Source organism: Salvelinus alpinus, chromosome 16, assembly GCF_045679555.1.
Source record: "Salvelinus alpinus chromosome 16, SLU_Salpinus.1, whole genome shotgun sequence".
NCBI classification, from domain to species: domain Eukaryota; kingdom Metazoa; phylum Chordata; class Actinopteri; order Salmoniformes; family Salmonidae; genus Salvelinus; species Salvelinus alpinus.
This window is the reverse complement of record NC_092101.1, coordinates 26,871,282-26,886,831: the sequence shown is the minus strand read 5'-3', so window position 1 is coordinate 26,886,831 and position 15,550 is coordinate 26,871,282. Positions and strand designations below refer to the sequence as shown.

At 41.5% G+C, this 15,550-nt stretch overlaps 1 protein-coding gene across 3 annotated transcripts in view; it reads right to left on the bottom strand.

Moving 5' to 3' along the window:
• LOC139541247 (flavin-containing monooxygenase 5-like) overlaps positions 1–13,929 on the bottom strand; it is a 30,163-nt gene extending 16,234 nt beyond the window's left edge. The window contains exons 1-2 of one of the 3 annotated variants that reach the window (XM_071345666.1): positions 13,788–13,929; positions 2,241–2,382 (exon numbers count right to left, since the gene is read on the bottom strand). In XM_071345666.1, the coding sequence (XP_071201767.1) occupies positions 2,241–2,372 (132 nt within the window). In that variant the 5' untranslated portion in view covers positions 2,373–2,382; positions 13,788–13,929. Of the gene's footprint in view, positions 1–2,240; positions 2,383–11,182; positions 11,284–13,787 lie in introns of those variants that run through there. The other 2 variants (XM_071345667.1, XM_071345665.1) reach the window with 2 other exon arrangements.
• Positions 13,930–15,550: the final 1,621 nt, after the last annotated feature.

Here is a 15,550-nt window from a genome sequence, read left to right as displayed (position 1 = left end):
TTGCAGTTCCTACGGCTTCCACTAGATGTCAACAGTCGTGAGAAATAGGTTGAGGTTATTCCTTTGTGTAATGAAGTAATACGGCCATCTTGAAGTCGAGGCACTCCAGGTGTCCTGGACATGCGCTTCAATCAAACAGAAGGCATGCTACATATCGTTTTAATCCTGTATTGAACACATATCATCCAGTCTTCAATTTTATCGATTATTAACGTTAAAAAATACCTAAAGTTGTATTACATAAGTAGTTTCACATTTTTTGGCAAAGTTTACAGGTAACCTTTGAGATATTTTGTCGTCACGTTTCAGCAAGTTGGAACCGGTGTTTTTCTGGATCAAATGCGCCAAATAAATGGACATTTTGGGTATATATCGACGGAATTAATCGAACAAAAGGACCATTTGTGATGTTTATGGGACATATTGGAGTGCCAACAACTGAAGCTCGTCAAAGATAAGGCATGAATTATATTTTTATTTCTGCGTTTTGTGTCGCGCCTGCAGGGTTGAAATGTTCTCTCTCTTTTGTTTACTAGGGTGCTATGCTCAGATAATAGCATCGTATGCTTTCGCTGAAAAGCCTATTTGAATTCTGACATGTTGGCTGGATTCACAACCAGTGTAGCTTTAATTTGGTATCTTTCATGTGTGATTTAATGAAAGTTAGATTTTCATAGTAATTCATTTTAATTTGGCGCTCTGCATTTTCTCAGGCTTTTTGCCAAGTGATACAGTAGCGTCTTGCCTAAACTCAGATTTTTGGATATAAATATGAACTTTACCGAACAACAAATACATGTATTGTGTAACATGAAGTCCTATGAGTGTCATCTGATGAAGATTATCAAAGGTTAGTGATTCATTTTATCTCTATTTCTGCTTTTTGTGACTGCTCTCTTTAGCTGGAAAAATGACTGTCTTTTTCTGTGACTTGGCTCATACCTAACAGAATCGTTTGGTGTGCTTTCGTCATAAAACCTTTTTGAAATCGGACACTTTGGCTGGATTTACAAGTGTAGCTTTAGAATGGTGTAAAATACTTGTATGTTTGAGGAATTTAAATTATGGGATTTCTGTTGTTTTGCCCTGCAGTTTCACTGGCTGTTGACGAGGTGGGACGCTAACGTCCCACATACCCTAGAGAGGTTAAACAAACAAAACTTTGTTAAATATGAATTACTAATTAATAGTTTTGAGAAATGTATGTTAATTCTATGTCGAGGAAAATTATTTAAAATATAAACGTTTGTTTTCACATAGTATACGCACTCGGAAGCTGACATTATTTAGCATTAGCATTCTCATAGAGAATGACTGGCGGTGTTAGCTAGCTAGCTTTGTGACAAAATATTGCAAATATCGTAATGTTATCTATACAGAAAACATTTTGAATACGGTTTCAGTCTTCTTCATTGATATTCTGTGTAACAACATTGCCATTTCAAGCATTGATCTTTGATTAGGATACAGCCTCTAAGTATAACGACCATTTGATACAGTCTAATATGCTAACTAGCTATCACAGTCAATCATTCTCTATGAGAATGCTAATGCTAACTAACGTCAGCTTCCGAGTGCTTATAGTACGTTAAAACAAACTTTCGCAGTTTTTCAATCATTTTCCTTCACAAAGAATAAACACATCTTTCAAATTCTGTGCAAGTTTTGACCAACTTAATTAATATTTAATTAAGTTTTGCTGCTTTGTGAATGGGCCGGAAGTAGAAAAGCAATCACGTTCGATCAGGAACGTGTCATCACTAGTTACCACAACGACAAAGTCATAAACCTTGTCTATTTATTTCTACAATCTTCTTAAAATTGTATTTTAAACCGCCGTAACACTAACCACACTGCTAACCTTTAGCCTAACCGTAACCTTAAATTATGACCAGAAAGCACATTTTTGTTTTCATTCATGTTTTCTTTGTGGCTGTGATAACTAGTGGAAACCCAGGAACTAGGTCAAGTGAGCGGGGCATCATAAGGTGAATATACCCCTTATAATGTGTCCAATGCATTAGATATTGGAACAAAGCCAGGGTAATCTATGATGCATAAACTTTAGATATTGAAACAGAGCCAGTGTCATTTATATTGGATATTGAAATCTCCAGCAGTAGTGGGCAATCCCAAATCTCCATATAGGTACACACTCAACACACACGTACGTACGTATGCACACATGCAGAGTAGATTAGTGTTGATCAGGCATCAGGTTCCTCACTCAGTCCACTCACCTTAAACCTCCACAGCCCTCCGATGTCTTCACTGCTCTCAAAGCAGGTGGGCTCCAGACCCTCATCCAGACAGCTCTTGATGCTGGTCAGACCTGAGGGACCCGCCCCGATCACTGCTACTGTACGCACCATTATGATGGAACTACAAACACACAGAGAGAGAGAGAGGTTTGTACCATTGGATTAACTACAACCAATTTACAATATCACACTCACCTGGAGAAAGACTGACAGTGGTGTCATAATTTCCTCAATGTTTGTACCGACAGATGTAGCTTATTGAATAGCCTATATAGAATATGGATAAAATGCATCCCCCAATTGCAACGTCTACCTATGCCCACAGTCTCAATACATTTTTATATGTTTAACACTCTCAAACACCAAGTTAGGCATACTTAATTTCAAAATTCATTATCATGAATGTTAACTCTTCACGCTTTACTGGTGAAATGGCCAAACTGCATCTGCATGCCATTCATTTGATCTCAATCAGTTTCATGGATGGGAATATGCATTTAGCTATTCTTGAATTACTCTTTCGTGAGCGATTTAGAGCAGATGGCATTTAACTATTAGTCTTTCTTGTATTTTGTTTCAATCAAAGCATATGTGACCGACCGGCTCCAAACCGGTCTTATGTAGAAACATTTGGACCTGTTTTTTTACATTGGACAAAAGTTGAGATTCAGAGCTACAAAATGCTAGATCATACACTACAGTTGAGGAACAATGGGAAAGTAATTTTGGTTACTTTCAGCACAGTTGCAGTCACTAACGCTCTAGATAACATAACAGCCTAACCAGCTTTGCTATTTTAAATGGCCATTGAATGTTTTGGTACTACTATTGGAGAGCCTTCTACAATCATTCAGCATCGTTCACACCCTCTTAAGCTTTAGCACCGCCCAGCTCCTTAAGGTTTGAACCTAGCGTTCTGTACGAACAGAAGTCAAGCACCCAAGCTAACTTGCTAGCTACTTCCAGACACAAAATTACAGAACAGCTCACTGAACATTACTCGCCCTAGCAAAGCTGGTTAGGCTGTTATGTTATCTAGAGCGTTGGTGACTGCAACTGTGCTGTCAGATTGTCAGTTCGTAAATTCAAAACGTGTCACTTTCGGAAAGTTCAACGCGCACTCCGGACACTCTGGCCGATGATTGATCTAAACGTTCTGGCCTCACAACCGCAGTAATAAAACAAAGACATCAACAACAAAAAAGTCTACATAGAAATCTCAGTATATCACAAACATATTATTTCTGTCTCTATATCTGTCTGTAGGAGTGCAGGTCAGTCAATTCGGGATTCAGTTCAGTTTGTGGTTCAGTGCATTGTTCCTTGGTGCTTCGCTGGTCCCCCCTCTCTCTCTGTTTCCACACCCAAGCTTACTGGCCAAGATTGGCTAGCTTGCTAACTACTTCCAGACACATAATGAGAGAACACCCCACTCTGACCATTACTTGCCCTAGCAGAGCTGGCTATGTTGTTTTGATGTTATCCAGAGCGTTGGTGACTAACTTTGCTGCAAATATCCCAAGCAGGGCTACAGCAACTTCCAGAGAGGATCAGGCTCCTTGGGCTTTTCAGTGGCCACTCTGGTTTTGGGGTCTTTGGCAGAATGGTGTCGCTTTAACCAAGTGGTCACATATCGTTCTGGGTTCCACTGCGCGAGAGTGGGTACGTGGAGTTTTATGAACATCAATGCAGACGCATTGAATTTGGATCATAGATACAGTTGGTGTGAGAAAGTTCATCTGTTTAAACCCCGTCACACTCCGCCGAGCTGCAGATTTTTCCCCCACGTTCTTATTGGCCAAAATGGTCAAGCCTGACGGGCCTCCGCAGTACACACACGTAGCCTACAGTTCGTCATAAGTCTCGCCTCTGTTAGAGAAAAGACACTGCCACTTACCTACCTTTAGGCTGCTATACATATTTATTTTGTCTGCCATTCATCATGGGATTTTATTGGCAATTAAATATAATTTATTTAGAATTTATCAAAATTAATTTTCCAAAAATAGTTTTACAGGCTCCGGAAAAAGTGAGGGAGCATCACTAGCCCACGCTCCGGCAGCACTACACCCCTGGACACTAGGAACCCTGCATGCCAGACCAGATCAGTGCCTCTGATTGGTTAGTGGGAATGGCACTGTTTCTGGAGGATGGTCATGAAAAATGTCCAGCTAAGATACAACGTTTATGACCCCTTGACTATAGGCCCTTGTGGGGTGGGTGGGGCAGTGGACTGAGATGAACAGCACCACAGGAAGGGGAATTCAAGGCTTTCTTTCTGATTAGTTTTATTTGAACCGTGTTGGTGTTATTTTAACCATGTTTTGCATTTCTCTGAAGGCACTATTTCTTTAGAACTTCACTGATTGGATTTTAAATCCAAACACCATTGTCAATCAATCAATGATTGGCTTAGCAACTCACAGCTATTTACAGCGCATTCAGAAAGTATTCAGACCCCTTCTCTTTTTTCTACATTTTGTTACATTAGCCTTATTCTAAAATGGATTGAATTGTTGTTTTTGCCTCACCAATCTGCACATAATACCCCATAATGACAAAGCAAAAACAGATTTTTATACATTTGCTGAAATATCACATTTATATAAGTATTCAGACCATTTGCTATGAGACTCGAAATTGAGCTCAGGTGCATCCTGTTTCCACAGTGGCCTTCATCATTCTTAATTGGAAGAATTTGGAACCACCAAGACTCTTCCTAGAGCTGTCCGCCCGGCCAAACTGAGCAATCGGGGGAGAAGGGCCCCGATCAGGGAGGTGACCAAGAACACGATGGTCAATCTGAAAGAGCTCCAGAGTTCTGCAGTGGAGATGGGAGAACCTTCCAGAAGGACAACCATCTATGCAGCACTCCACCAATCAGGCCTTTTTGATAGTGGCCAGACGGAAGTCACTCCTCAGTAAAAGGCACATGACAGCCTGCTTGGAGTTTACCAAAGGCCCCTAAAGGAATCTCAGACCATGAGAAACAATATTCTCTGGTCTGATGAAACCATGATTGAACTCTTTAGCCTGAATGCCAAACGTCACATCTGGAGGATGGCACCATCCCTACGGTGAGGCATGGTGGTGGCAGCATCATGCTGTCGGGATGTTTTTCAGCAGCAGGGATGGGAGACTAGTCAGGATCGAGGCAAAGATGAACGGAACAAAGTACAGCGAGATCCTTGATGAAAACCTACTCCAGAGCGCTCAGAACCTGACTGGGGAAGGTTCTCCTTCCAACAGGACAACGACACTAAGCACACAGCCAAGATAACGCAGGAGTGGCTTTGGGACAAGTCTCTGAGTGGCCCAGCCAGAGCCCGGACTTGAACCCGATCCAACGCTCCCCATCCAACCTGACAGAGCTTGAGAGGATCTGCAGAGAATGGGAGAAACTCCCCAAATACAGGGGTGCCAAGCTTGTAGCGTCATACCCAAGAAGACTCGGCTGTAATCGCTGTCAAAGGTGCTTCAACAAAGTACTGAGTAAAGGGTCTGAATACTTAGGTAAATGTGATATATAAATTTGCAAACATGTCTAAAAACCTGTTTTTGCATTGTCATTATTGGGTATTGTGTGTAGATTGATGAGGGGAAAAAAACAATTCAATCTATTTTTGAATAATGCTGTAAAATAACAAAATGTGGAAAAAGTCATGGCGTCTGAATACTTTCCGAATGCACTGTAAGTGGGTTTGAGTTAGTCTATACTGTAACTTCACATTAATCTATATATTTCCCCCCTTTAACCTTCAACAATGAATTTACACCTCAAACTAAATGTTATCTACAGAGAGAAGCAGCAGTTATGTGGATGTGAACTTTGGTCTAGTTAAACGTTTTTACAGCTCCTGTCCTGGTCTCCACTCCTTGAGGCATGAGGCAGTGGGAGAGCAGGGGACGATAAGGGGCAATTCAGTACATATTACTGAATACTTTAAAGGGCTTTTTTCTACGAAGAACCCATTTATCAGGGTTAGTGATCGGAATCTTTGCTTTAATCCTCTAAAGGTTCTTCCTTGAACTCTCTATGAAGGGTGCAAAGCCTTATTTGCATATTTACCCGTGTGCCTTTCGAGTGATCTCGGTGGGCTTGTGGTTAGAGTGTCCACCCTGAGATTGGAAGGTTCAGAGTTCCATCCTTGACTGAGTCATACCAAAGACAGTACACAAACACACTGGTCAAAACTTCTGGTTTGCAGGCCACATCAGGCATGCAAGTCACATTATGCTCACTTGCAAGTGATGTTTTTTCCCCTATTGGAATTCCAGCCTGAGTGAGGATACCCAACAATTGGAACATTTAACCCCCACACAACCTGCAGTTGAAATGATTGCCACGGTAGGGAAGATTTATAAATGAGACTACTTAAACCATCTAAACTGGAACAACCATCTCAGTAACAGGGTGCAATAAATCCAACTACTAACAGATAGGATTCGTTTAGAAACATGTATGTTATTGTTTGAGAAGCATAAGATGAATCCATCAATGTAGCTGTCAAGCACAGATATTGAAAAACTATTCAAAATCAACCTGCAATAGATCATGCTCAGAAATATGATAATGATGGGTGTGTTTGAGTATTTCTAAGTGTGTTACTCTACACAGTGTAACAATGACCCAATCACACTCAACTCTGGGTATTAACACCAACACTGGGGTTATTTTACACCACTTAGTTAATTTAACTCCTGAATCAACTCTAGAAATGTTACACTGAAAAATCATCACTAGGTAACACTTGCCAATTTGCTGTGTACAAATACTGTATTATTCCCATATTAGTACAGTTAAAAACACTCACATCTCTTTAAAAAAAAAAGGACCCTGTCTTTCAAAGATAATTCGTAAAAATCCAAATAACTTCACAGATCTTCATTGTAAAGGGTAAAACACTGTTTCCCATGCTTGTTCAATGAACCATAAACAATTAATGAACATGCACCTGTGGAACGGTCGTTAAGACACTAACAGCTTACAGACAGTAGGCAATTAAGGTCACAGTTATGAAAACTTAGGACACTAAAGAGGCCTTTCTACTGACTCTGAAAAACACCAAAAGAAAGATGCCCAGGGTCCCTGCTCATCTGCGTGAACGTGCCTTACACGGAACCCAAACCGGCTGCGTGCGTGCGCCATCATGCATAAATGTATTTTGTCCCCCCACACCAAACGTGATCACGACACGCAGGTCAAAATATCAAAAACTCTGAACCAATTATATTAATTTGGGGACAGGTCGAAAAGCATTAAACATTTATAGCAATTTAGCTAGCTTGCACTTGCTAGCTAATTTTTCCTATTTAGCTAGCTTGCTGTTGCTAGCTAATTTGTCCTGGGATATAAACATTGAGTTGTTATTTTACCTGAAATGCACAAGGTCCTCTACTCCACCAATTAATCCACACATAAAACAGCCAACCAAATAATTTCTAGTCATCTCTCATCCTTCCAGGCTTTTTCTTCTCTTGACTTTATATTGCGATAGGCAACTTTCATAAATTAGGTGCATTACCACCACTGACCTCATTCATCTTCAGTCACCTATGTGGGTATAACCAATGAGGAGATGGCACGTGGGTACCTGCTTCTATAAACCAATGAGGAGATGGGAGAGGCAGGACTTGCAGCGCGAACTGCGTCAGAAATAGAACTGACTTCTATTTTAGCCCATGGCAAAGCAGACGCTCGCGAGCAGTGTGGGTGCAATAACTGAATAAAATAGATTTCTAAATGTATTTTTCAGCACTCACGCACGCGATGCGAGCGGTGTAGTCAGCCTTTTAGGCATGCTGCTAGGAGGCATGAGGACTGCAGATGTGGCCAGGGCAACAAATTGCAATGTCCGTTCTGATCGCACCGTAGTGGCACACCACGTTTAACAACACCTGCACAAGATTGGTACAGCCGAACATCACACCTGCGTGACAGGTACAGGATGGCAACAACATCAATCCCTCCATCAGTGCGCAGACTGTCCGCAATAGGCTGAGAGAGGCTGGACTGAGGGCTTGTAGGTCTGTTGTAAGGCAAGTCCACACCAGACATCACCGGCAACCACGTCGCCCATGGGCACAAACCCACCGTCGCTGGACCAGACAGGACTGGCAAAAAGTGCTCTTCACTGATGAGTTGCGGTTTTGTCTCACCATGGGTGATGGTCGGATTTGCGTTTATCGTCGAAGGAATGAGCGTTACACCGAGGCCTGTACTCTGGAGCGGGATCGATTTGGAGGTGGAGGTCCGTCATGGTCTGGGGCAGTGTGTCACAGCATCATCGGACTGAGCTTGTTGTCATTGCAGGCAATCTTAATGCTGTGCGTTACAGGGAAGACATCCTCCTCCCTCATGTGGTTACCTTCCTGCAGGCTCATCCTGACATGACCCTCCAGCATGACAATGCCACCAGCCATACTGCTTGTTCTGTGCGTGATTTCCTGCAAGACAGGAATGTCAGTGTTCTGCCATGGCCAGCAAAGAGCCCGGATCTCAATCCAATCGAGCACGTCTGGGACCTGTTGGATCAGAGGGTAAGGGCTAGGACCATTCCCCCCAGAAATGTCCAGGAACTTGCAGGTGCCCTGGTGGAAGAGTGGGGTAACATCTCACAGCAAGAACTGGCAAATCTGGTGCAGTCCATGAGGAGATGCACTGCAGTACTTAAAGCAGCTGGCAGCCACACCAGATACTGACTGTTACTTTTGATCCCCCTTTGTTCAGGGACACATTATTCCATTTCTGTTAGTCACATGTCTGTGGAACTTGTTCAATTTGTCTCAGTTGTAGAATCTTGTTATGCTCATACAAATATTTACACATGTTAAGTTTGCTGAAAATAAACACAGTTGACAGTGAGAGGACGTTTCTTTTTTTGCTGAGTTTACAATTACTCAAACTCTTGATGTTAAAGTTTAAACGCTGGGGTAAACACTAATGCTCAGGCACTATTTAAAAGAAAGATTCAGAAGGGCCCTATAACATACATAACATACATAACATACATAACATACATAACATACATACATACATACATACATACATACATACATACATACATACATACATACATACATACATACATGGATAGGAGTATACTGCCAAGACAGAGAGGGGAAATAAAGAGAGTGCGAGAGAGAGAAACCCACTGGGCACATGCTGGTTGAATAAATGTTTCCACGTCATTTCAATGAATTGACATTGAACCAACTTGGAATAGACATTGAATTGACTTCTGTGCCCAGTGGGAAGAGAGGGACAGGGAGGGTCTAGGGTAACAAAAATGTTGGTGTGAGCCAAAGAGAACGGAACATGGCAGAGAGCCAAAACACATATTTCCTGGAAATCCTAACGATCGCTGTAAAGCTGCTCAACTCTCAGTAACACAGCATGATACGAGTTGTTCCACGAAGAGTGCCTTTAATTTACACTCAATTTAACAGCTGGATCACATACCTCTACGCTTTAACTAAACCATGTTAAAAATTATAATATTAGTGTTACCCTGTTACCCATACATAGAAAGGCTAGACATTTTTTTACAATGTTTTTGTTGCCCCTCCCTTTTGCACACAACAAGCATCCGTTCCACCTGTCACAAGGGAAGGTATGGCTAATTTAAAATGTTACTTTAATTGTCACCCATTATAGTCATTTTTCTTAATTTAACCTTTGGAGATGGAAAAACATTTGTTATGAAGTTGAGCATGTGCTCTTTATGACAATGTACAAAGTTTAAAATACTTTCAAATAAATAAATGTACAAAATTATACTACCCATATATGAGTGAGTCAATCAGGAGGCCACAGAAGGGTATTAACATAAAATAATACACTAGTCGGAACTAGGAAACGGACATTTCTGACTTGCTAACTTGCTGTAGAAAGATGATCCTGAGTTTCCCACTCGGGAGGTATCAGAATCATGAGGGATCCTGAGTGGCTCAGTGGTCTAAGGCACTTCATCACAGTGCTAGAGGCGTCACTACCGACCCGGATTCGATCCCGTGCTGTATCATAACCGGCCGTGAATGGAAGTCCCATAGGGCGGCACACAATTGGCCCAGCGTCATCCGGGTTAGGCCGTTATTGTAAATAAGAATTTGTTCTTAACTGACTTGCCTAGTTAAATAAAAATTAAATGAAAAAAATGAAAAAAATAGACCAAAGGGAAGAGCTACGCAAATAACTTATGTTAATTTTAAGAGTCGTAGCCAAACCAGTGCCTCACGGATAGTGCCACTGTTTCTGGGGGATGGTCACAAAAAATGTCCAACTAGGAGCAAAAGTTTATGCCCCCTTGACTATAGGCCCGGAATCGGGGGATGGGCAGTAGTGAGATGGTGATGAGAGAATGTAAACCCTATTTTAACCCTGCAGGAGTGGCTATGCTTACTGAAAAATAGTAATTTGCATGTCTCTGAAGGTACTGTTTCTTTAGAACTTAATCCATACACCATTGTCAATCAATGATTCACTATTTAAGAGTGCTTGAGTCGATCAGAAGAACACAGAAAGGTATAAATAGAAAATTATACAAGTAATCAAAAATACCTGACTTCAAACTGAACAATAAGAACCTCTAGAAACAAAGTATCTGCCTCTTCAGTGAATAAGGAACACAGAGATCCGTGAACATGCTTTATCAGTCTTTGATGTAATCAGTGTCTCAGGAAGATTTGCAATATACTGTAAATACCGTGCTTTTGTTTTCCCAGAAAATTTAAAAGGGAGAGTTGCTCACCCATTGCTCTGGTTAGATTTTTTTTCTCATAAAAAGCATGAAACATGCAGCCTGTTCCCGTTTAATGTACGCTTGTGGAATCTGGTGGATTCGCGAGGCTATGAGACGTCATCGATTAACACACAAAAAAACTTTTCAAACAGTAAACATTGATGAGGAAGTTGTGCTTACCTCCCTATTCCAGTGGACACGGGTTGAAATGAGCCCAAGCTACAAACCCCAGAGATCTTTCTCTCTTCCACCCCTCCCCCCAAATCTTACAGCCCCTTGTCACTGAAACCAGCGCTGATTGGTTCATTTCACTAGCCGTGTGTCTGTGGAACAATTATGATTGGTCAACTGTGGCTGATTAGTCAACCGAGATGAGACACAAACCCCAAACCTGATCAAACTGTTTTACATTTTCTTCATTGCTTTTTAAATGTCTAACATCTCTTTATACACTACAGCAATGCCTTCTTCACTAAGAAGTTGATTTGGTTGGATGTTGAACAGGTACAGAAAGAGGCTGGATATAGCCTACAAGAGTACAAACTAGAGGATAGAGGCTACATAAAAAAATAACTAATATTGCCGTGTATTTTTGGACATTTGTAGTATTTACTACAGTGTTTTTTTGTATGGATAATACTGTAGTATTTATTATAGTATTCTACAGTATATTACAGTTTACAACAGAATTCTATAGTAAGTACTTGTAATATTCTATAGTAAACTTTAGTATTTTTTCATGTGGGCAGTTATGAAGGATGGTTTAATTCAATTTAAGCAGGGAGTCCAATTGAGATCAAGGTCTCTTTTTCAAGAGGGCCCTGCATGATGAGATCAGCAGCAATTATACAACAATGTTAGACACAGATACTACAATCAAGGGAGGAGAATAAGAAACACACATTTTTTATAAATACAAAACACAATTATAAACTAGAAAATGACATTTCCTGAAGTAAATGTGTGTGCTTTTGCGTTGTAGTCTTGAAGTAGGCTGAAACGGACCAAGAGCAGTGGCAAATCCAAATGTTGCCTTTGAAGTCTATGGAGCTTTTATGCAAATGTAATGGTCATAGTTCAAATTGTATAGATAGTGAAGGGTTGGCTGAGGACACACTTGATTGATCTTTATAAGGCCATATCAGGACATGTTCAGTATAACCTGTAATTTTCCATTCTGTATAAGCTGTATTTTTCCACTCAGATAATAAAATGGCTTGTTAGCGGGCCTTTCTCTGCTGGACACTAGCCAGGCAATGCACACTTGTTTTTAAAATTATAATTTTGTGTGGTTGGTTATGGAGCCTCTTCCAGGCACCAGCTCTTTATATCCAATGTCATTCTGTGAATATTCCCTTTGAAACTTATCAGTCTCATATTACCCAAAGTCTGTAATATTGCATGTATAAGTCATTCAAAATTACTATATAAACCCTGAGACTCAGAACAATCATTTGCCTTGGAGCCTTTGAGACATTTGGCATCAGGCCTCTGTTCTGACATTAAATACATTTTCAGAAACTTGATGACTCATCTGAATTGTCGCCTTTAACACAGAATTCTCCCCCCCCCATTTTTTTGCGTTACAGCCTTATTCTAAAATGGATCAAATATTTTTTTTGCAGGAGTGGCTTCGGGAGAAGTCTCTGAATGTCCTTGAGTGGCCCAGCCAGAGCCCGGACTTGAACATCTCTGGAGAGACCTGAAAATAGCTGTGCAGCGACGCTCCCCATCCAACCTGACAGAGCTTGAGAGGATCTGCAGAGAAGAATAGGAGAAACTCCCCAAATACAGGTGTGCCAAGCTTGTAGCGTCATACCTAAGACTCGAGGCTGTAATCGCTGCCTAAGGTGCTTCAACAAAGTACTGAGTAAAGGGTCTGAATAGTTATGTAAATTGTGATATCAGTTTATTTTTTAATAAATTTGCAAATTGCTTTGTCATTATGGGGTATTGTGTGTAAAACAATTAAAGCAATTTTAGAATAAGGCTGTAACGTAACAAAATGTGGAAAAAGTCAAGGGGTCTGAATACTTTCAGAATGCACTGTACGTCGAGTCAGTCTGCACATTTAAAGTTGGTTTGGCATGTAAAACTAGTTATGGTACAAATGTTTACCATGTTAAAGCCCCCATGCAGTCTTTCTAATTGTATTTTTAAATCACTGCATGTCCAAGACATCACTGTGGTCTATTTCATTAAAACAAATGTATTTCCCTGGACCTCTTTTTGACCTTGAAATGCTCAGTCTGTGGGCATGTTGATACAAATTGTAATATATTTACACGCACAGCCCTGAGTGGCGGAGAGGATCGTCTAGACCAGGGGTAAGTAACTAGATTCAGCCATAGGCTGATTTTTGTGGGAGCGGATAGTCTGTTCCACAGCCCCGTAGTCACATCTGCTCTCAAAGCAGGTGGGCTCCAGACCCTCAGTCAGACAGCTCTTGATGCTGGTCAGACCTGAGGAACCTGCCCCAATCACACACACGCTGAGACATACCGTCCGTCTGTCTGTCTGCAGAGGGTGGGAGACATACGACAACACTATAGAAGGCAGATGACAGACACTAGTTCAGTTTCCACTGAGCCTACAGAGACACAATTGCATCACCACACAGATCCGTTATCGTTCCTCTGTCTGTACTGGCAGCTTAAACCAACATCTATCCAACTCACTCTACCAACAGAATCACACCTCAGAAAATGTAGATAATTTCATAAACCTGAATAACAATGCAAACTAATCTAAAATCAGTTGGCTGTCACCCATAGATTGTACTCACCTGGTCCAGTGAGTGGATCAAGAAACCTGTGCCTTGCCTGTATATACTACCTGTTTATTACCTGTGCTAGCTGGTGTGGAAAACTTCTAAACTCCCAGAACCCAGGTTTTTGTGTAACCCCAGTCTGTAATGTAGTCTGAGTGAGTGAGAAGGTCTTTGCACCCTGTTAACTGGAACTCGGTCAGATGCAGGTCATAGTTTGGTACCCCACAGATAGCCCTTATCAGGACTCCAATTCCATTACATTGGGTCATTGGACGTCCCCTGCAGCCTTGTGAGTGAAATGTCCCGACACAAATATGCCTCTCACGCAACAGTTTTGGAAACAATTGCAACTTAACTTTTCATATGAATGAGAAAGATTCTTTCTTGCTGGTATGAAAGTTAAGATACGAAGGTTTCCAATACCGTATCGCAAGCGGATTATTGATGTTTCTAAACGTTAAAAAACAGCTTCGGGAATGAAGTTCACATGGAGCCAGCTGGTCCATACCTTCAGCTGAGAACCGAAAGGGAGGCTGGCTGAGCCGCTCCACAGTGTGCTTGTGGTGCTCCCCCATGTTAGATTTCAGGATGCATTCTTGGAATAACTGGATCTGTAATCTGTAGTGAGACATTCTCTCAGGTCAAACGTTCTAATTCCTTGAGGATTTGAACTTTTCCCTAAGAGCCTGTCCTGCATACAGACTCTGACCAGCATATTAGCAGAGTAAAGAAACTTCACAAATCAGGAAGTGAACAAAAAGCAGAGTAGGGGATGTCCTATAGGTCAGTGGTTCTCAAACCTCTCTTCAGAGACCCTCAGACATTTCACAATTTTGTTGTAACTCTGAACTAGCTCATCTAATTCAACGGCTTGATGATTAGTTGACAAGTTGAATCAGGTGTGCTAGCTTTGAAATAGATCAAATACATGGAACAGCTGGGGATCCCCAAGGAGAGGTTTGAGAACCACTGCTATAGGCTAACCCTTTTCTGACATATTTAAATAACGCCGAAGGTTGTTACTAGCCTACAGAAGTCAATTTCATCTACCTATGGGAAGAAGCTGAAACTCAAACATGATGAACTCATCTCACCAGCCACCATTTTACCTCCAACTTGTTTTGACAGAATCCTCTTGAAGGGGTGGACATGTAAGATAAAGTGCAGACCAGAATACTGACAGCAGGGAATTATAACGTATTTATAAATGTTTCTTTTCACACACAAACCATCAATAAAACACCAAATGATGGAATTTCTTGTGGAAGAATGGTGTCGCATTCCTTCAATAGAGTTCTAAACACTTGTAGAATCTATGCCAAGGTGCATTGAAGCTGTTCTCACTTGTGGTGGCCCAAGCCCTATTAATACATTTTATGATGGTATTTCCTTTATTTTGTCAGTTACCTGCATGTTTAGTGTGAATATTTCTGAAGTACATGTCACCTGTCTGGTCTTGAAGGGCTAGAACATGCATTCAAACTGGGTGAAGATGGCGCGGCGTGCCCTGGGCTGGTGATACTGTACTGGTAGGTGGTGACAGGGCCCCAAAGAACCCTCTTGAACAGGGGGTAGTCAGTGAAGAACAGCCAGGCCAGGCTGGGCCCGACCCCTACCTCCCTGCAATGTCATCCATGTAGGACACAAAGTCCACCTGCAGCGGCACCAGCTTGGATACGATGTAGCTGTGGACAGGACAGATTAACAGAGCAACAGAGCTTGGCTAGAACAAATTGATGCCCGGCCCCCCATGGCCATCAGTCTCCCAGTCTGACCAA